The sequence below is a fragment of the Oncorhynchus mykiss genome, chromosome 2 (assembly GCF_013265735.2).
Source record: "Oncorhynchus mykiss isolate Arlee chromosome 2, USDA_OmykA_1.1, whole genome shotgun sequence".
Taxonomy (NCBI): Eukaryota; Metazoa; Chordata; class Actinopteri; order Salmoniformes; family Salmonidae; genus Oncorhynchus; species Oncorhynchus mykiss.
Window position 1 is genome coordinate 64,834,827 of NC_048566.1, and position 23,058 is coordinate 64,857,884.

The window sequence follows — 23,058 nt, forward strand, 5'->3', positions numbered from 1 at the left end:
CTGCATGGCATGCTGGCCAATCAGAATCGTCCCTGCTTAGTTAGATGCTAGTGAAGAGAGAAAGGGCTTCACACAGCATTGCCAACCCCTCCAGTGACTTATTGGTAAAAATGTAGCTACTTTTTTTTTTTTTGCTGCCTCAGCGACTTTTGGTTGATTTAGCGACTGCTGTGCTGTTCTCTGCATTCTGCTCCTGGTCCACAGCTCCGCCTCCTTGCTTCGGACAATTTATCATTGCATGAGAGACTGAACGCTAGCATAAGCATAAAAATATATATTTGTTAATGCGCATATTAACGTTATGACGTTACTATGTCATGAAAGGGCTTCTAGCGACAAATGGAGCAACCAACAACTTTACTTGAAAAATTGTTGGCAACACTGGCTTCACAGACTGTCGGAAACATGAGTGCTGCTAGTGCTAATGAGAACGTCGATTTGGTGCCAATGGGCGCATTTCCAGTGCTATGGCAGTATTTTGGCTACAGGCAAACCAATAGACCAAATACATGATTGATTGATTGATTTCTAAGACGACTTCAAGATGATAAACAAGCTGTACTGTCCCAACACTGTATAACAAAATGAAGGGATTAGCTGAAACCGAGCTCACACATGATTATTACGCGACTATAACAGACCTTTGGTCTAGTAGAACAACCGAGCCCTACATCCGTTTGAAAGTCCACTTTATTGATGAGAAGTTTCAACTGAAAGATTGGTGCTTGCAAACACCATAGGCTACTTCCCCTGGGATCAAAATGGGAGAAAACATTGCTCTGGGGTTGAGAGAAGCTTTAGCCGCCTGGAGCCTGAATGAGGAGCAGCAAGTGTATATATTGATAATGGCGCAAACGTGGAAAAGCTTCCTATTCCATCTGCAGACTAAGGCTGCCTGAATAAATAATTAACTTAGGTTATTTAAGAACTCAAAAAGGTAAATAGGAAATATGAACTCATGCTATTAATTAATTAAGTGCTGTGCTCTGCTTATAAGCGTACCCATTAAGCCCACTTCCATCTTTGGGTTCAAATAAAAAATATTTATGCTGTTTAACGTTTCAGCCAATTCATCTGGTTATTGTATCCATAACAGCTTTTATTCTAAGCCAATCAGATGTTTTATTATTAAGTTACACAACTGTCTAAGTTCCCACTAGTGACCAATTTCAAAGCGGCAAAAAGAATTTCAGCCAAAAACTCAGATAAACACATTTTCCAGATATTGTTTGGACCTTCTCAGATAAGTAAAAATACTTTATTGTACTGATATATGGACATGCAAGCATATTTCATGGGCATTAATGACTATTTCTTGCCAATTAAAAACGTGTTTTTCACACTAGCAGTTGTGCCTGCATGTCACAGTTAGGGCTGTGGCAGTCATGAAATTGTCAGCCAGTGATTGTCAAGCAAATAACTGCCAGTCTCATGGGAATTGACTGTTAATTAACATAAACACATTTAGCATCTCCTGGCCTCCACACATAGCCTTTACAAGCCACTGATGCAGTCCCTTGGAACATCTACATTTTAAAAAGTCTAATAAATCCATGTAATATAGCCTACACCATCACAATGAATCCATGATTTATTTTAGACAGGTCTAAAGAAACATGATATGAAGAAGAGGAACAGAAAGAGGAACAGAAAAGCATACTCTGCGTTGTCCTTATGTTAGGTCCTGATCTGGCTATGCCATATGGCTGTGGGCTACACTAGCTCATTAAGCAGACAAGATTTGCTTAGAATTCCGTGGCATTATTTTATAGTACAAAGAATACAATTAACCTGTTAGATCTCTAGGGGCGCTATTTCATTTTTGGATAAAAAACGTTCCCGTTTTAAGCGCGATATTTTGTCACGAAAAGATGCTCGACTATGCAAACACTCTGAAGTTTCAGAATCTGCAAAGATTTTGTCTGTAAGTGCCCCAGAACTCATTCTACAGGCGAAACCAAGATGATGCATCAACCAGGAATTAGCAGAATTTCTGAAGCTCTGTTTTCCATTGTCTCCTTATATGGCTGTGATTGCGCAAGGAATGAGCCTACACTTTCTGTCGTTCGCCCAAGGTCTTAGCAGCATTGTGACATATTTGTAGGCATATCATTGGAAGATTGACCATAAGAGACTACATTTTCCAAGTGTCCGCCTGGTGTCCTGCGTGGAATTCGGTGCGCAATTGCCAGCTGCTTGTACTTTACCATTTGATTCAGGGGAGAAACCATGTGTCCAAGAACGATGTATCAATGAAGAGATATGTGAAAAACACCTTGATGATTGATTCTAAACAACGTTTGCCATGTTTTCAGTCGATATTATGGAGTTAATTTGGAAAAAAGTTCGCGTTTTGAGGACTGAATTTTCGGGGTTTTTTTTGGTAGCCAAATGTGATGTATAAAACGGAGCTATTTCTAATACACAAAGAATGTTTTTGGAAAAACTGAGCATCTGCTATCTAACTGAGAGTATCCTCATTGAAAACATCAGAAGTTCTTCAAAGGTAAATGATTTTATTTGAAGGCTTTTATGTTTTTGTTGAAATGTTGCGTGCTGGATGCTAACGCTAATGCTAACGCTAAATGCTTTGCTAGCTAGCTACTTTTACACAAATTATTGTTTTCCTATGGTTGAGAAGCATTTTTTGAAAATCTGAGATGACAGTGTTGTTTACAAAAGGCTAAGCTTGCGAGATGGCATATTTATTTCATTTCATTTGCGATTTTCATGAATAGTTAACGTTGCGTTATGGTAATGAGCTTGAGGCTGTAGTCACGATACCGGATCCGGGTTTGGGAGATCAGAGAGGTTAAACATACCTGAAAAAATATAAATTATATTTTCTCCAAACGATTTGAGGCAGTGTGCAATTCTTTGTTGAGCGGTTAAGAAACAGCTACTCCTTAATTAATGCTAAATTTAGAGTTATTTATCTAAAATTAGTTGTGATACATATGTTGAGCTATAGGTTTTGATTTTTAATACATTCTAAGGCAGCATGATGCGACTAATGATTACAAAAAGTAATATGAAAGTCATGAGCTCTGCTTTGTTTGTTTTTTTGCACAGGCTGTACACACTTCATCAGTCTCTCATTCACCAATATGTCAAGCACTTGATAATGCCTCAAATTTCCCGGCTGCATCTCCTTTGTGAGGCCATAACCCCCCTAAAAAAGCACCTCACTCACATAGCTCTCAGTCACGTTATCAGGTCTTTCTAACAGGCTACAAGAGAAGACACACATCCGGGAAGCAACTACACGTGTCCTTATCCATTTCCGAGGCGCATATTGAAGATATTGGAAGAACTGTCCACATTTACTTTTCATCAGCCAACAAGCTGAGTAGGTCTAACGAACAGCAAAAGTACTAGCCTGTGTCAATCTACTATCCCCCATAGTACAAAAGTCAACCTATTCTATTCCGTGCAATAAATAAATATTCCAAACATAGTCTGGGACAGTTGTGGGATGCGATAGATGCCAAATTAATACAACCACTAGCATCAAAAAACCTGCTTTAAAGCAATGCGCCCCGTTGCAACAGAGAACGTTTAAGCTTAAAATGTTGATCAACTATAAGACTATTTCTTCACATTATAAGCGCAGCAATGCACACACGGCAGAAGGCTATAAATACGAATGTTCCATTAGCAGGAAAACACCCATCTCAAGTGACCACAATTGCGATTTTGCTAGTACTGCTTTTATTACAAAGGTGCATTTTTATTATGAAAATTATCTTCCCCAAACTTTAAACTGACTTTCTGCGAATGTATGCCAGTTAGGCTCTACACCCGTTGCAAAGTGGATTAATGTGCTTAATTTGAAGAAGTTATTTGGCCACTTTAGTTGTGATACAACCCTAATTGAAACATATATGCCTATGAGCTAGGCTACATGAGGTGTGATTATGATTTGAAAGAGTAGCAAAAAAGAAAAAAGCATGCACTGTTTGCATTAAGCTGGGTATCATTCACAAGTGATAATATACACTGCTCAAAAAAATAAAGGGAACACTTAAACAACACAATGTAACTCCAAGTCAATCACACTTCTGTGAAATCAAACTGTCCACTTAGGAAGCAACACTGATTGACAAATTTCACATGCTGTTGTGCAAATGGAATAGACAACAGGTGGAAATTATAGGCAATTAGCAAGACACCCCCATTAAAGGAGTGGTTCTGCAGGTGGTGACCACAAACCACTTCTCAGTTCCTATGCTTCCTGGCTGATGTTTTGGTGACTTTTGAATGCTGGCGGTGCTTTAGGAGGGCCTAACGTCCACAGGTGGGGGTTGTGCTTACAGCCCAACACCGCGCAGGACGTTTGCCATTTGCCAGAGAACACCAAGATTGGCAAATTCGCCACTGGCGCCCTGTGCTCTTCACAGATGAAAGCAGGTTCACACTGAGCACATGTGACAGACGTGACAGAGTCTGGAGACGCCGTGGAGAACGTTCTGCTGCCTGCAACATCCTCCAGCATGACCAGTTTGGCGGTGGGTCAGTCATGGTGTGGGGTGGAATTTCTTTGGGGGGGCCGCACAGCCCTCCATGTGCTTCGCCAGAGGTAGCCTGACTGCCATTAGGTACCGAGATGAGATCCTCAGACCCCTTGTGAGACCATATGCTGGTGCGGTTGGCCCTGGGTTCCTCCTAATGCAAGACAATGCTAGACCTCATGTGGCTGGAGTGTGTCAGCAGTTCCTGCAAGAGGAAGGCATTGATGCTATGGACTGGCCCCCATAGGGCGGCGCACAATTGGCCCAGCATCGTCCGGGTTTGGCTGTCAGTGTCAATAAGAGTTTGTTCTTAACTGACTTGCTTAGTTAAAAATAAAGGTCTCTCACACACCAAAAAGTTATTTTGTTGGCATATACATATGTCCCCATTACCAGTAAAACATAATCAAAACCTATGTCTTTCTAGCACTTACTTTCTGTGCTGTTTTGTTGTTCAGTCATTTCATTCTCAACCAGGATTTCTATGGAACGCTGTTTGGGTCTTTGCGTGTCAAACAATATACTATTAAACGTGTCAAATAACACTATTTGACACGTCAAATAAGCTTGTTGACCAATCAGGACCTAAATATGACTGCACATCATAATTTAATGTGCTCATACATTTGACATTGTAATTACACATTGATTACACTGTCACTCATATGTCACAACGATTCATCGAGATGTATGCTATGATGCTGGTAAAGTTGTCTCGCACACCTACAGTGCTGTTCTTTAAAAAAAAAGCTAGCTAGCTCATGAATGAAAACTACGTTCCCCCAGGACCAGGATTGAGAACCACTACACATCCTATAGAAATGTTACGCAACATGAGCTCTCATGAAGTGTTTGATTAGATTTTTGATTAGATTTGCATTGGTGTCAGAGTGATTAGAGGGACAATAGAGTGCTGAGTACCAGGCAGTTAGCACGTTTGGTAGGCTACTAATGACCCTCAGCAGCATCAGAGCTTGGAGAAGCCTAATTACCGTAACTAAACGTTCAAATGGAATTTGACTGCCATCATGACTCGTGACCGCCAGTGTGGCAGTAATACGGTCCCCAAAACACCCCTAGTCACAGTCACACAGTGGCATCATAACATGGTGAACTACAACAAGATAGATCAGGCATTCATAGCTAACATTAAATATATTTTGTCTTATTTTACTGTTAAATGAACCTTGCATTGTTATATAGATTACATTTATTTCAGGTGGGCTTAAAGGGTACAGTAGCACAAAAAGCACTCCCTCTATACTGAATGTAAATGACAATAAATAAACATTGTTCAATATGATCACAACTAACTGTGCATAATATTGTAGTCTGTAGTGTTTATGTATACCCCAAACCACTGGTTTCCAAATAGTTTAGGAGTTGACTTTGCTATTCACCATAATCACAGTTGTTCCTATCAGGCCCAGTATGCTCCTATTAGGCCTGGTTTGTATTGACACAAATTGGGAGAGTGTGTTGCTATCCCTAATATTCAATGATCAAGAGCATCATTTTGTTGTTCAGATTTATGTTGATTAAAAACACAAACTACAGTGACACATTATGCATCTAGCTATGGTGCGATTGCCAAGATTGGAAACCTCTATTCTCTCCAAGACTTTTGGGGTGGACAGGTAGTCCTTGATGCAGAGAGAGAAGAATAAGATCAGGGTTGAAGGATAGAAGATCTACAAGAGCTGGACAAAAATGCAAACAAATGAGGGACAAGAGGATGACTATTGGGTGACTGCTATTGGGTGACTGCTCATGCACTTCTGGGTGGCATAGTCATATTGTTGTCCTTTATTCATCCAGCTGATCCTGTTTTTGGTCCACCAGCTGTCCATTTGTAATACAGTGGAGGGAGGTTTGAAACAGTCTTCATATAGGCTTTAAGAAGACAAGCTGTACTAATTAACAAGATTAGCAGTACCAATTAAGCCCAGTCCCGACGTTTTATATATTTAATATTATAAAGATGAAGTCTTATTAAAAAAAAGGTTAATTAAAGTAAAAAAACTGAGAGATTAATCTATTATTTTACCTCGACATGTTAGAAATGTCTTGTCTTAGATTTTGGTGGGCTTAATAGGTACACTGACCCAATACCTCCATGATCATGTTAAAAATTAACGTTTGGCAATACACTACATAACAAAAAGTATGTAGACACCTGCTCACCAGAATCATGGGCATTAATATGGAGTTGGTCCTCCCTTTGCTGCTATAACAGCCTCCACTCTGTGAAGTAGTGAGGAAATTTGACGAACTGAGTTGTTGGAAAGGTGGCATACTATGACAGTGTCACTTTGAAAATCACTGAACTCTTCAGTAAGGCCATTCTACTGCTAATGTTTGTCTATGGTGATTGCATGGCTGTGCACCCGATTTTATACACCCATCAGCAACAGCTGTGGCTGAAATAGACAAATCCATTCCATTCCATCCAAGGCCATGCAGCCGAAACATATACAGTGCCTTGCGAAAGTATTCGGCCCCCTTGAACTTTGCAACCTTTTGCCATATTTCAGGCTTCAATCATAAAGATATAAAACTGTATTTTTTTGTGAAGAATCAACAACAAGTGGGACACAATCATGAAGTGGAACGACATTTATTGGATATTTCAAACTTTTTTAACAAATCAAAAACTGAAAAATTGGGCGTGCAAAATTATTCAGCCCCCTTAAGTTAATACTTTGTAGCGCCACCTTTTGCAGCGATTACAGCTGTAAGTCGCTTGGGGTATGTCTATCAGTTTTGCACATCGAGAGACTGACATTTTTTCCCATTCCTTCTTGCAAAACAGCTCGAGTTCAGTGAGGTTGGATGGAGAGCATTTGTGAACAGCAGTTTTCAGTTCTTTCCACAGATTCTCGATTGGATTCAGGTCTGGACTTTGACTTGGCCATTCTAACACCTGGATATGTTTATTTTTGAACCATTCCATTGTAGATTTTGCTTTATGTTTTGGATCATTGTCTTGTTGGAAGACAAATCTCCATCCCAGTCTCAGGTCTTTTGCAGACTCCATCAGGTTTTCTTCCAGAATGGTCCTGTATTTGGCTCCATCCATCTTCCCATCAATTTTAACCATCTTCCCTGTCCCTGCTGAAGAAAAGCAGGCCCAAACCATGATGCTGCCACCACCATGTTTGACAGTGGGGATGGTGTGTTCAGCTGTGTTGCTTTTACGCCAAACATAACGTTTTGCATTGTTGCCAAAAAGTTCAATTTTGGTTTCATCTGACCAGAGCACCTTCTTCCACATGTTTGGTGTGTCTCCCAGGTGGCTTGTGGCAAACTTTAAACAACACTTTTTATGGATATCTTTAAGAAATGGCTTTCTTCTTGCTACTCTTCCATAAAGGCCAGATTTGTGCAATATACGACTGATTGTTGTCCTATGGACAGAGTCTCCCACCTCAGCTGTATATCTCTGCAGTTCATCCAGAGTGATCATGGGCCTCTTGGCTGCATCTCTGATCAGTCTTCTCCTTGTGTGAGCTGAAAGTTTAGAGGGACGGCCAGGTCTTGGTAGATTTGCAGTGGTCTGATACTCCTTCCATTTCAATATTATAGCTTGCACAGTGCTGCTTGGGATGTTTAAAGCTTGGGAAATCTTTTTGTATCCAAATCCGGCTTTAAACTTCTTCACAACAGTATCTCAAGCCTGCCTGGTGTGTTCCTTGTTCTTCATGATGATCTCTGCGCTTTTAACGGACCTCTGAGACTATCACAGTGCAGGTGCATTTATACAGAGACTTGATTACACACAGGTGGATTGTATTTATCATCATTAGTCATTTAGGTCAACATTGGATCATTCAGAGATCCTCACTGAACTTCTGGAGAGAGTTTGCTGCACTGAAAGTAAAGGGGCTGAATGAATATATATATATATATATATATATATATATATATATATATATATATATATATATATATATACATATACACACACACATACATACATACATATGATTATTTATTTTTTACTTATTATTATTTAAATCGGTATCGGCTTTCTTTGTCCTCCAATAATCGGTATCAGCGTTGAAAAATCATAATCGGTCGACCTCCATACATGTTGGTCGACCTCCTCCCTGACATGTTTAAACAATGTCTGATGGAATTACCAAGTTTTCACCCAATTGTTTGAAAATCGCAATTCATAAAATCGTAACTGCAAATATCTGAAAATAAATAAATAAATGCATTTAAATATTTTGTCCAAATCGTGCAGGGTGTTGATGTGCTGACATGCAGTTTGAATTCCGCAGCGGAGAGGGGTTTGGGGTCAGTTGTGGCAGGTTGGGGGGAGCAGGCAGGCAGGCACACATACATACATATCAGCAGGGTGATTCACAATGTCAGGTTGACAGGAAACACAATACATGGGTCAGTCACAAAAGATGGGGCACACAGCAAGATGCAGAGGGGAGGGAGGGGAGGTGGTGCATGGAACGGTGGGGTGGACAGTTGGGGTTTGCCAAAATCAAGGGGGGCTGGAAGAGGGGGACGTGCAGCCAATTGTCCTGTACCACTTACGCCGGCAAAAGTTGCTGACCCAGGTGCAGGCACTGACAGTGAGGATCTGAGGGGGGGTCTGCATCGGTCCCAAAAAGTGGTCCCTCTAGAGGCTGAGCTGATAGAGCTGCTGTGACGTCTGAGGGGTGATAAAAAAAAATGATTTATAAAAAAAATAAAATGAAAACACATGATTTCCATTGTGCTTTTTCTTTGTGGGGTTGCCTAACTGGCTTCTCATCTGTCTATTCAACCTAAGAAAAGTTATTTTCTAACAGAAGGTAAAATAAATCAATATCACATTAAGGATAACTGCAATACAGTTCTATATTGGCGGTTTTCAGCTTACTTCCAACACAGCGGCAGTTTCATTATGATATACATTTATGCCCATATCGTCCAGAGACAGTAAACAAAGCATTTTAAAGCATTTTAAGTCAGAAGGGAAAAAGCAATACAGCTTGTGTTCGGACATAACTTAGGCCGGGTAACCATAACATGGCCAAAGGAGTTCCTGTGGTGGTTGATGTTATTGCCAATAGTAACTGTCAGTCAACCCCAGCGGGATCGGGACGTTGCTGAATCATTCACTGTGAGACTAGACCTAACCTCCAGGACATTCACACATGAATGGGACCTTTAAATTACATTGCCACTAGGCAACCTGGAAACAAAGGTCCCTATTTTCCATCTTGTTTCTTCCCTCCGTACACATCTCAGCCCTTCTGACTGAATGCCTTTCCAGGATCTTTTCACAGAGAGTGTTGGTATTCCAGTGCTACTCCTCCATGTCAGAGACAGGGAGGATGGAGGAGGACGGGGGGCTTTTTCAGGGCGAGTCAGAAGCTGGCAACTTGTCTCTGCGTTAGTAATGCTTAATGGATCACCAGCTGGCTTGCAGTCTGTCCTAATATCCAAGAGCTTCTATCAATCTGCAGGGACTCGACCAGGAACCAACGGCACATTGGGAAATGGCTGGTATCTGTGCAACTGAGGCCATGTGGGTTCAAACCATCACGCTACTTTGACAGCCAGTGAGTGAGTCTAATGAAAATGTGTTTGAAATACTGGCTCAAGGGAGTCAGGGACATTCAAGCCAGCAGCTTTCAAAAATGAGATTCTCCTGAGTAGAATAGAGGTGATCTTTGGTGGTGGGGGTATGAGGAGTTGGGAGGGACTTAATCCTTCAAGGCTGAGAAACAATGGTTATAGAGGCCACTTTGCCCTCCTTGTTCCCAATGGACCAGAGAGAAAAGCCGAACACTAAAAGCAAGGAGAGACTAGAGCAGGATATTAGCGGCACTTACAATCTAAAACAGAAATAATTATATTCTGGACTGAATCTCCTAACTAAAGTGGAACCAACTTAATAATGGGTCTGCGAACTTGTGCGACTAGGAAAAGGGAAAATCCCTGTCCCAAGTCGTGTTGTCAATGCCATTGGTCATTGCAAATGAAACAATTTTCTACAACTAATGAGGCTATTTAGTTTTACTGCAGCACTAATATTAGCTTTAGTTTCTGAGTCTCCAAGGGTCCCAGTTCGCTCCTAGTCTATTATTCTGTAGACCTGTAATTATGCAGTAGGGGGCCAAATAACATTATTTTTCTTCTTAGAACAACTTATTTACGTAAATAAAATCAACAGTATGTAGTGTGTTATGATCATTATTAAACAGAGACCTTAAATGACATCTCTATATGCTAGCCATCAAGATGTAGCTAGGCTGATGAATCATCTTCAAAACCTGGGTGGTGGGCAGCTAGCCTAACTTCCCATCCAAACCTAGCTAGCAGATTGTAACGGGCTAATGTGATGCTCCATTAGCCGGTACAGGTTAGCAATACAAAGATCTACACCCATGCAAAAATATGGTACAAAACATGGATTTAAAGTAGAAATGAGAGTATTTTAGCAACATGAAATCTTAAAACTTGTTCATATACACTCCCAGGTAGAATATCTTTTTAAAAACATTTTCTGACGAGCGAGCACTTAGATGAACTATAATTGCAAAAGTATGTGGACATCCTTCAAAATTTGTGAATTTGGCCATTCCAGCCAAATCCGTTGCTGACAGGTCTATAAAAATAGAGCACACAGCCATGCAATTTCCATAGATAAACATTGGCAATAGAATGGCCTTACTGAAGAGCTCAGCAACTTTCAATGTGGCACCATCATAGGATGCCACCTTTCCAACAAGTCAGTTTGTCAAATTTCTTCCCTGCTAGAGCTTCTCCGGTCAACTGTAAGTGCTGTTATTATGAAGTGGAAGCATCTAGGAGCAACAAAAACTCTGCCACGAGGTGGTAGGCCACACAAGCTTAAAGAACAGGACCGCCGAGTGCCAAAGCTTGTAGTGAGGGCCTACCCTTAGTTCCAGTGAAGGGAAATCTTAACGCTACAGCATACAATGATATTCTAGACAATTCTGCTCTTTTTAGCTGAATGGAAGCAAGTCCTCGCAGCAATGTTCCAACATCTAGTGGAAAGCCTACCCAGAAGAGTGGAGGCTGTAATAGCAGGACGCTCTGGCCGAGGAGTAGGGTTCCTCACTATTGGCAGTCAAGCACACAAGCTAACTGGCTAAAGTTGGCTAGCTTGCTAGCTACTTCCAGACACAAATGAGACACTCAATCACTTACTCCTGCAATGACATGTCATCCTCCCAGCAGCTAGCTAGCTAATGTTAAGCTCTGTGTTTAACTTGTTAAATAAATAGCTACATAAATAGATACGCTTGCCTATTAGCCACATTATGACTGACTTGTGATCATTTCCTTTGCTTTCCTTTTTAAAACCTCTTATAAAAGTTGTTTTTGTAGCATAAACTGTGAATGTGATATTATGATTGTGTGCGTTTCATATCTGCAAAGTAGTTAAAATGCTGTCATTTTCACTTGAATATCTTTATGAGTTATCTGGTTTGTCGAACCACCTGCAACTGGACACAGACATTTCTAAGAAATGTTAACCCGAATCGAGAATTTAGACAGTATCTCCAAAAACATCACATGGAGCATCACATTAGCCCGTTACAATCTGCTAGCTAATAAAACTAATGTCCGAGAAATAATATGGTAACAAAGTATCACCTAGCCTACAACTGCTGTTGAAACAACTCAGGGACCTCTAGCCAACAGCAGTTTTAACATTTGGTAGAATGAAAACAAAAAGTGCAAACAAAAGGTGTGTGTATGTGGGGGGAAGAATCCTTCAGATTTCAATGGCTATTCAATTAGTCATATTCAACGATTCAGTAATTACTAGTAACGTTAGATGCTAATGGATTCAGTTTTGTTATTGAGTGGGGATGTCAATTGAGTTAGTCCATATTAAAACATCTAAAAAGTACTAAAAGTTGAATACATCCAAATGTGGTTTCTTAGCTAGTTGGCTTGGATAGAGAGCTTCCACATGCTATTGGACCGAACCGTCAAAGCATCCCAATACGTTGCAATGAGGGATAGTCTGATTATGATTGGAAAAGCTCACATTGGTAAGGGAAGTTAACCTGGCTGCTGACATAGCCACGGCCAAACATCGTTTTATTTTGAAAATATAAAAACTACGTGGTCTGCGCTTTCACGATGGTTTTTTAAATGAGTAACGTTAGCCAGCTAGTTAACGTAATCTACCTAACCGCTTTGCAAGCTAACTACAGTAGCCTGTTACATTAGCTAGCTAGTTTGTTAGAGGGGGGGGGGGGGGGGGGGGGCTCTAGTCTAGTCTAGAGTGACCACAAAGTGGCACCAAGGAAACAAGAGTAACCTTGTTTTAGCTATCTACCTAGCTAGCTAGCTAGTTACTTATACTAGGCAAATAAGTTATTCAACAGCCTAACCAGGCACTTCGCTAGGCTAACAGTTAGCAAGCTAGCAAACAACCCAACTTTAGCTAGCTAAATGTTACCCCTGTTCTGTCAAGACTTTAGTCAGACAAGCTAGCAAACATTATCCACATAAACGAACATTTGTAAAGTAATAACGCTTGACTGTATACTCACATAAATATGGTTGTTAGACGGGAACCCAAGAGGTGTACAGTTTCTGGTCAATTGCTAAAGCCATTATTTAAATTTCACTCTAGTAGTTGAGGTCCTTTCAAGCCACTTTGTCTGCAGCTGAGTTCTGTCTGAGGTGGGAAATCAGAAAAATTCATATTCAGTGGTCTCGCTTGCAAGTGATTGACGTGTCCTCACCCAATCCCGTTAACCTATTTCATGCAAATCTGCACAACAGCCAATAAAAGTAGACCTTTCTGGAAATGGGCGCGATTTTGACAATTAATACACCAATCGAATTGAATGACGAAGTGGGTTTCGCCCTCTTCCTCTTGACAGTAACAGCAAAACAATAGCACGCCCGTCGACAATTAATTACAGTACAGAGATACAGTAATTTGCAAGAACGCTCGCCACAACCTCTATAATTTGTCTTAAATTACTGTTTTTCTCATGTCTTCCCACAAATGTTAGGGCACTCTCTCCCTAGCCATGATATTACTCGAAAAACAAGGCTTTTTACAAAATATGCCACATCAACTCAAAAATGAAAAGGAACAAGTTAAACCATCTAACAAGGAAAAATACAACATGTTAGTTAATCTGGTAGGTATTTTTATTCGGTTCATGTTTTGCACTGCGACTTGATATAGCCTTTTTTTGTGGTGTGGGCTCATCTATCATTTTGCATTTACCTAGTGTAGAGTTCCCTCTAGTGGAACTAGGCCTACAACTGTACCCCGCTGCATACATTTTTGTGTAAATAAAACGTCACTTTGTCCACAGAAAAGCCATTTTCAAGGGAATTAATAAGTCACTTACAAAAGGAGGTATAAGCAAGCAAGGTACATTATGCAGTCCAATAGAGATAGGCCTAGAGAATAAACTCTAATGAAGTTTTAGGAGGAACTAGTATAGAATTGAAATGAAACAGTATCTATTGAATGCAAGAGTGCAACAGAGAAACATACCTAATACTGGTGCTTGCTAATTAAGTACACTTGAGATTTGTACTGCTGCAGGTACAGTGCCTTCATTTAATTGTCTCTTTTTGTTGTCAACAATCAACACAACATTCTCTGTAATTTCAAAGTGTAAGAAAAATGCTAACATTTGTAAAAAATAAAAATAAACAACATTTTTAACACTAGTATATATCTTGATTATATAAGTATTCAACCCCCTGAGTCAACACATGTTATAATCTACCTTTGGTAGTGATTACAGCTTTGAGTCTTTCTGGGTAAGTCTCTAAGACCTTTGCACACCTGGATTGTACAATATTTTTAAAAAACATTTTCAAGATTAAATTAAACAATCATGTTAAACTACATTTGTACTCCTGAACTTTAAGCTTGCCATAACAAACGGGTTGAATATTTCTTGACTCAAGATATTTCAGCTTTTAATTGTTTATTCATTTGTAAAAATGTCTAAAAACATAATTCCACTTTGACATTACAGGGTATTGTGTGTAAATTCAGGCTGTAACACAACAACATGTGGAAAAGGTCAAGGGGTATGAATACTTTCTGAAGGCACTGAGATTCCTCTTAATCTGAAAATATATTGGTTTGTCAGCAGTTCTTTACTGAAGCTCTTCAACATCAGTATTATAAGCTAGGGAAATATGAAAACTGAAAACTGACACATACAACCAAGCCATTTTCAAACCTCAGTGGTTGTTTGGCTATTGTAGCATGACAAAAACAGAGATTGAGGATACATTTGAGGACATAGTCCCAAATCAGACATTAGCCCATTCACTTGGACCCAACTCTTTATTGTTGGCAGATCTGATGAAACTTCTAGAGGGAGGTGGGAGCAACGACACAAGACATGTTCTGAAGGATCAGACTGAGGTGTGCTCCCATACTGTATCAGGTTAGATTAGATATGCTGAGTGGGCTGTCTCTCACAGTTGATAGTAAATTAGCAAATGTCAGGTCATTGAGCTCGTTGTGGTTTTGCAGCAGTCCCATATTTAGATGTCTGATAGCTATCAGTGAAACTGAATAATGTGTTGAGAACAGCCTGTGATCTGGCACCAGATGGATTATTAAAATACATCTATGAAAGTAGGCAGAGATTTGAACAGCTGGGAGTGGTATTTGCACCTTCAGTTGCTTGTTTGCCATATTATACAGCCGATTTGGCACCAACATTTTTTTTTTGCAGAACAGAATGTTTATTGCGCAAAGGCTTCATGACACGGCTCATGGTTTGTGAGCAGATTAGTGAGCAGATTCTCATATGTGTGATTGACAATGACGTTCTGGTTATCCATGATTATTCTGTACAATATGTTGACTCTGCCTTATCAACACATTTTGTTTTCCAGTATATTATTTTTTGGGTAAAATACACACAGGGACAATATCCCTTTACCAATCTATTCAGGTAGACTAGAGGGTAGTCCCTGCAAACCTACTTATCCCAGCAAACATGCTCATCTTGATCCTCTCCTGAATAACATATATACAGTATTGTGTAGTATTAAACAGTAACATGTAAATGTGACTGTATTTTTGAACTGCTTTATGATCTCATGTGGTTTACCTGGAATTCACTTGAAACAACTTGGTGATAACAGTCTAATTACATTATTATCACCTATGAAATAAAAAAGTGTGGTGAAAGTAATCTATTGAAAGGCAGTGCATCTGATGTTAAATTATTGTACATTAACAACATTGCTAGTACTAAAAAGTCAGAAAGATGAGAAGTGTGGCTTTTTGGAGGTTTAAACACATCATTGGAGCAGCGAAATTTAAATTCAGACTAGTGGATTCTGTATCCATCTGGTGTTATGTTGCTCTGTATCCTGCCATCTGGTGTTTTTATGTTTCTCTGTATCCTGCCATCTGGTGGTGTTTATGTTGCTCTGTATCCTGCCACCTGGCGTTGTTTATGTTGCTCTGTATCCTGCCATCTGGTGTTGTTTATGTTGCTCTGTATCCTGCCATCTGGTGGAGTTACTCTGAAAATGTGAAGAGTCATCATAGATGACCACTGAAAATGTGTCCAGGTGCATTGCACACCTTTGACCTTTTTCTAAGTACATCCTTTCCTTTAATGGTTGTATAACAAGGGTCACTTTCCCCCTTTGGATTTGGACCAAACTTCTTCCTACCAATGAGTAAGACATGGTGGGTGAAAAAAAACAGTATCAATTGTTTATATTTGAGAAGAAGTATGAAGAAGTGCCTATAAGTAGTATGAAGTTGTGGCTTGTAGTATTGCTTCTCCATACTATGTAATGTATTCCCTGTGAATCTGGAATGTTTTTTCCTCTGTTCAGAGAAATTAGTCACTGAAAAGTAGTATGAAAGTTATTGTCTGGTCATCCTCACAATTCAAGCCAATCCTCTATGAAAGCAAGTAAATGTGTCCTTCTCTTAGCAACCTAATGCTTCAACCCAACTCTCCTTGAATAGTCCAAAAAGTGGCAGCTCTCTGAGAGGGCTATCCACATGGTACAATTCTCACATGAAGACTTTTCAATGGACTTGGGACCAAAATATTATGACAACCCTAATAGAACCCAATGTCATTACCATTGCAAAACACTATACAGTGTGTGTTTGGGACTTTTACCATTGAAGACCATTAGAGACAATAACATTGCAACCATTAGAACTACTGTAGCCTAATGGTTTGCTTGTTCACCAAGAATGGTCTAACAGTAACTAATCTAGACCATTTTTTAAGGGAATACACCACACACAAGGGGGATATTTCGTGGACACAGATTTAGTGTAAGACTAGGACAAACTGAATTACTTTAATGAAGGACTGGCTTGAATTGCAAGGATGACCACACAATGTATTTTCATCATGAGCCAAATCTATTGATTTTCTACCGCAAGTTGCAAATTAAATGTTGTGACTTATTTAATAAACACAAGAGACTTTTGTCATGTCTAGTCCCGCTCTTCCCCTGTGGCGTTCTCCTCCCCTCTGGCGTTTGACGTCGCTGGTCTACTAACCATCGGTCCTGGCAACCACCATTACGCACACCTGCATCCCGTCAGTCACACGTGGCCCTCATTACTCCTTGATTATAATGTTTACATACCCTACATTATTTATCTCATATGTATACGTATATACTGTACTCTATATCATCTACTGCATCTTTATGTAATACATGTATCACTAGCCACTTTAAACTATGCCACTTTGTTTACATACTCATCTCATATGTATATACTGTACTCGATACCATCTACTGCATCTTGCCTATGCCGCTCTGTACCATCACTCATTCATATATCTTTATGTACATATTCTTTATCCCTTTACACTTGTGTCTATAAGGTAGTAGTTTTGGAATTGTTAGCTAGATTACTCGTTGGTTATTACTGCATTGTCGGAAATAGAAGCACAAGCATTTCGCTACACTCGCATTAACATCTGCTAACCATGTGTATGTGACAAATAACATTTGATTTGATTTTGATTTGATTACTTAGCCTTCTTATAGCACTATTCTGTTAGTAGTAGTTAGGCAGTATTGTTTGTGTTTCATGTCAGACACTTCTCTTATTTTGTATCATTCCATGTTCATTGTTTTTAAGCTCACTAACTGCACCTGCTTTCTGACTCCCTGTGTCAATGTTACAAAAGTGGATAAAAAAATCAATGCTTATGTCACGACTTCCACCGAAGTCGTTTCCTCTCCTTGTTCGGGCGGTGTTCGGCGGTCAGCGTCACCGGTCTTCTAGCCATTGAGGCTATAATGAGGCTATATACAGGGGGTACCGGTACAGAGTCAATGGGTGTTGGCACCGATTAGTTGAGGTAATTGAGGTATGTACATGTAGGTAGAGGTAAAGTGACAATGCATAGATACTGAACAGAGTAGTAGCAGTGTAAAAATGGGGGGGGGGGGGGGGGGGGGGGTCAACGCAAATAGTCCAGGTAGCGATTTGGTTAGCTGTTCAGGAGTCTTATTTCATGGGGGTAGATGCTGTTAATAAGCCTTCTGGACCTAGACTTGGCGCTACGGTACCGCTTGTTGTGCGGTAGCAGAGAGAGCAGTCTATGACTAGCGTGGCTGGAGTCTTTGGCAATTTCTATGGTCTTCCTCTGACATCACCTGGTATAGAGGTCCAGGAAGCTTTGCCCCAGTGATGTACTGGACTGTATGCATTACCCTCTGTAGTGCCTTGCAGTCGGAGGCAGAGCAGTTGCCATACCAGGCAGGGATGCAACCAGTGCTCTTGATGGTGCAGCTGTAGAATTGTTTGAGGATTTGAGGACCTATGCCAAATCTTTTCAATCTCCTGAGGGGGAATAGGCATTGTCGTACCCTCAGAGGGCATAGCGGGATTTCTTATAAGCATCCGGGATAGGGTCCCCTCCTTGAAAGTGGAAGCTGTACCCTTTAGATCAGTGCGGATAATGCCTGTAATCCATGGCTTCTGGTTGGGTATGTATGTACAGTCACTGTGGGGACGACGTCATCGATGCACTTACTGATGAAGCCAGTGACTGATGTGGTGTACTCCTCAATGCCATCGGAAAAATCCCGGAACATATTCCAGTCTGTGTTAGCAAAACAGCCCTGTAGCTTAGCATCTATGTCCTCTGCGTCCGCTTTAGTATTTGCTTGTAAGCAGGAATCAGGAGGATAAAGTTATGGTCAGATTTGCCAAATGGAGGGCGAGGGAGAGCTTTGTTCGCGTCTCTGTGTGTGGAGTAATGGTGTTCTAGAGTTTTTTCCCCCTCTGGTTGCACATGTAACATGCTGGTAGAAATGAGGTAAAACGGATTTAAGTTTCCCAGCATTAAAGTCCACGGCCACTAGGAGCGCCACCTTTGGATGAGCATTTTCTTTGCTTATGGCCTTATACAGCTCGTTGAGGGCGGTCTTAGTGCCAGCATGGGTTTGTGGTGTTAAATAGACAGCAACGAAAAATATCGATGACAACTCTCTTGGTTAATATTGTGGTCTACAATTTATCATGAGATAATTCACCTCAGGCGAGTAAAACATCGAGACTTCATTCATATTAGATTTTGTGCACCAGCTGTGTAGCGATGTAGAAAAGTGTAGCAATTTAGCAGGAAACATGGCACTTTCACACTACTTTATAGTAAATAATACAAGTGACTTCAATTATTAATTTCTTTGAACAGGGGAAAATAACCACCACTAGATTCACGGGGAATCTCTTTCTAGCAACAGAAACTTCAGAACAATCTGAGATGGTGGGTTGCTGAAATGAGAATCAACTCTTTTGTAGTCAGCAGGAGATATATACAGCATTAGTTTCCCTTCTGCTGTGTTTAGTGTAGTGCAAATCCAATACGTGGTGCGTGTTTCTGACTTGAGCCAAGAGTTGTGATATGCCAGCCAAGCCATGCTATTCATGCACATCTGTGACTTTGATACCCTGCAAGTCTCAACGCTCTATAGCTGCAGAATCAGAGTAAATAATACCTGTAAAACACTTGATGACAGAAAAGCTCAAATTAAATCTTCATGAACTATTCTAATTGCTTGGTCAGTGTTCATTTAAAGAATGTGTCTCCAATATCCCAATAAATGAGTATCACTTTAATATGGTCTATTATTTCATACCTTATGGTCTAGCACAGGGATGGGCAACTTTGATGGGGGTGGGGGTCACAAAAAAATCCTAACTCATCATGAGGGGCTGCAGTGGCTCAGGGGCCTGCGTACCCACATCCCTACCCACACATGCAGTCAGATCTGGCTCTAGCCTTTAGGGGGCCCAAGTGAAATTCTGCCATAGGGTGGAGAGAAGATTTAGAAAATGTTGAACTAACTTCATGCATTTCTACATATTTTGCCATAGGGTGGAGAGAAATTATTGCAGTTTTTAATATATCTTCTTGAGCGTGACTAACAAAATCAATGGTAATTCGACCATTATTACTACTAGTTTAGATAGCTGGCTAGACTAATTTAGCAATCTAAAAAATGTTAGCTGACATGGGCTAATTGAGCAACTGACAGTCACGGACAAGAGAGAAACTGATGCACAACCAAATTTCAACAAAGGGCCGTCAGTTGCCCATCCCTTGAATAGATCGTATGGTACATGTGATTTCGGTTGGAAAACAATGGCTAACTAACCGATTCAGCTCATGTGAATGAAACCATTTCTAAATATTGCAACTGATATGACATCTATTTTAATCCTTCTATTTAACCCATTTGAATCCTGAGTGCTTATACTGTAGAATCTTGTGTATACCATTACATTGCTCTCAAATCATGCATTATTTAAAAGAAAATTGAGTTTAGAGTTCACGCTTTAAAAAAAAAAAGAATGCAATTCCTGTTTAAATGTTATCAAATCATATCAAATGGCATAACCAATGCTTCTGGTATATCAGATTCCTCTAGGAACAGGTGTGCACCTACGATACTCTTGATAAAGTGGCCTGAGAGAGGGTGTCATTTCAGTGGCTCTGTGTGTTTTCAGTCCTCGCTGCACATGTTCCAAAGTTTGTGTGAGGTGGAGTATATGTGTGTGTGTGTGTGAAATAGTTGTCGGTGTAGAGGGGTGGTGTGGGGGAAGATTGCAGGGGGGGAGGGAAGGGTGCAGTGCGCCAGAGGAGCATTTGGCCCAGCGCCTAGAGAGTGGTTGGATTTCATGGCCCTCTCTTCATGCCTTATGGAAAATGCTATTTCAGCCATCCTGAGCATGCCAAGTCCTGTGTTGGGCCGATTGCTCACGTTACAATCCCGGGTGATGAGCAGCTCTGAACGTCAGAATACAGGGCTGCCTGAACCCCTCCACCCCTCCATAAATCTCCTCTCTCTTCCATGGAAAAAACAGAGCAGAGCCATTACCCCGACCATCACAAGCTCCGGTTACAAGGGTAATGAAACTGAAGGTACATAGACCATTCTGGGTGGCTAATGGGGAAAAAGATGGCCCCAATTCTATAACCTCGTACAACCATCCGGATGTCTCGCGAGCTTACATTCTGTTATCAGTCTGGTAATTGCGAGGCTACCAATTCTGCTAATGGTAACTTGAAATAATAAAACGTCCCATAACGGTTTGAAAGAGAAGTGCTGTTGAGGCCATTTGTCAACTAGGAGCTAAAAAGGAATACATCTTCCCAAATGAAAACATAGGAGTTTTTCTTACTGTCTCCAGTGCAAAGGGACAGTAGGCAGGAATGGACTTGAGATCAGATGGGCTGTCCTGCCCATCCTAGCACACACTGTCATTTTCACTTCATTATCAGCAACAGCAATGTTGTTCTAACACATTGGACTTAATTGGACTTTGGATTTATAAAATTAGTAAAGGAAGATGTGGCTTTTATTTCAGAAAGCTTTCCCAAACAAAAGCACTGAGAGCGGTTGAAATCCTTTAATCCAGCAGATCATGCATTCATGGCATACCAAGGTTATCTTTCGCTAAGCTCAAGGGTTGACAAGTATGCCCTCTCAAGGATCTCAGTATCCTTTCTGTGCTATGGGGAATGTGTTGTAACACAGAATACAAACAGGCCTCAAAATGTGAATTAACAACATTGTTATCCTCACCAGTTAACTTATTGATGGGCAACCAACTGTGGCATTACCTCTAGTCACTGGTGTAATGTACATAAACCTTGTGTTGTCTTAAGGGTAAAAAATAAATGACACACCACTATGTTTAACAGCAGAGAAAACCCCTTAAATTATATTTTTTCAACTTGAAATTTCATGACTTTTCCTAGAGTGATCCCAACATTAGAAAAAGTAAAACATTGCCTTTGTTCATATTTCCATGAAAGCTGTACACCACCAGAGTACAAAGATTGTCTTAGGGTCATTTTTGACCCAGGAGTTATAAAATAATTTACACACCACAAAAACTACAAAGACACACACATACACACGCACACAATGAGAAATTGAGATTATGTGTGCTACTGATTAAACTCAGTCAGCATCTCCTGAAGAGGAAGATCCCCATGGTTGGCACAGTTAGAAAGAACAAGCCTGAGCTCCCCCCTGCACTCCTCACAACAAGGGGGAGAGAGGCCTTCTCATCAAAGTTTGCCTTCACCCCACCACCACTCTAGTTTCTTATGTGGTCCTCCTGAGCACACTGCACAAAATGGCTGAGATCAATGATCTTGAGGACAGGAAGCACAACAAAGGAGGTGTGGACAACCTGGACAAGGTGATTGGAACTTACAGCTGCAGGAGGATGACTGCCCGCTGGCCCCTGGTCATCTTCCATAACATCATCGATGTGTCCTTATACAATGCCATCGTGATATTGAGCAAGATCAACCCTACCTGGATGCCTGATAAGTGGAACAAGAGGAAGATTTTCCTGGAGCAGCTGGGAAAGGCACTTGTAACCCCACACATTCAAAGAATGGGGAGCACCTCCTCTGCACAGCAACCTCTTCAGTGCTTGTGAAAGCTGTTCAGGGGGCTGAATCTTGTCCTGGTCCACCTTAGGCTGCAGCTGGGGCAAGCAAGAGGAGGAGATGCCAATTCTGCCCCCCAAAGAAGAACTGTAAAATAAATACTATGTGCTGCACAGGTGAGAAATACATCTGCAAAGTCCATGCACCCACTCTTGCATACTGTCCTAATTGTGCTAATTAGTGTTGATTGATTTATGTTCACGTTTTTGTTTTGTATCTATTATTTTATTCTTATTTATTGTTGTTGTTTATACACCTTGTAGGTGGGGGCAATGGTTTAAAAAATGGGAGAAGACTAGTATTTTGTAGTTGAATTCCTCATTGTACAGTATATAAGAATATATCCCTATGTTGCCAAAAAAGTTCAAGATTGTTATTGTTTCCCTTCAATAAAATGCATTCAAAACTACTTTCTGCACATTTATGCTACTTTCTTGGGCTATACAAGTGCTATCTCTTGCTAAAAATTGTATGTAGTACCTTTAGCACTAATATTACTAATAATAAACGTCTACTTTAGTAAAGAAAACAATTATGACAGGTGTGTTGTAATAAAAACGAGTGGTGTCCACTGATTAAATGCAGTC

General features: G+C 40.5%; 1 protein-coding gene across 2 annotated transcripts in view; it reads right to left on the minus strand.

The window, feature by feature from the left end:
* Positions 1-13,242, minus strand: part of LOC110493816 (kelch-like protein 25) — a 45,192-nt gene extending 31,950 nt beyond the window's left edge. The window contains exons 1-2 of one of the 2 annotated variants that reach the window (XM_021568319.2): positions 13,055-13,242; positions 9,066-9,183 (exon numbers count right to left, since the gene is read on the minus strand). In XM_021568319.2, coding sequence (XP_021423994.1) covers positions 9,066-9,129 — 64 coding nt within the window. In that variant the 5' untranslated portion in view covers positions 9,130-9,183; positions 13,055-13,242. The remainder of the gene's footprint in view (positions 1-9,065; positions 9,184-13,054) is intronic. The other variant, XM_036953084.1, reaches the window with a different exon arrangement.
* Positions 13,243-23,058: the final 9,816 nt, after the last annotated feature.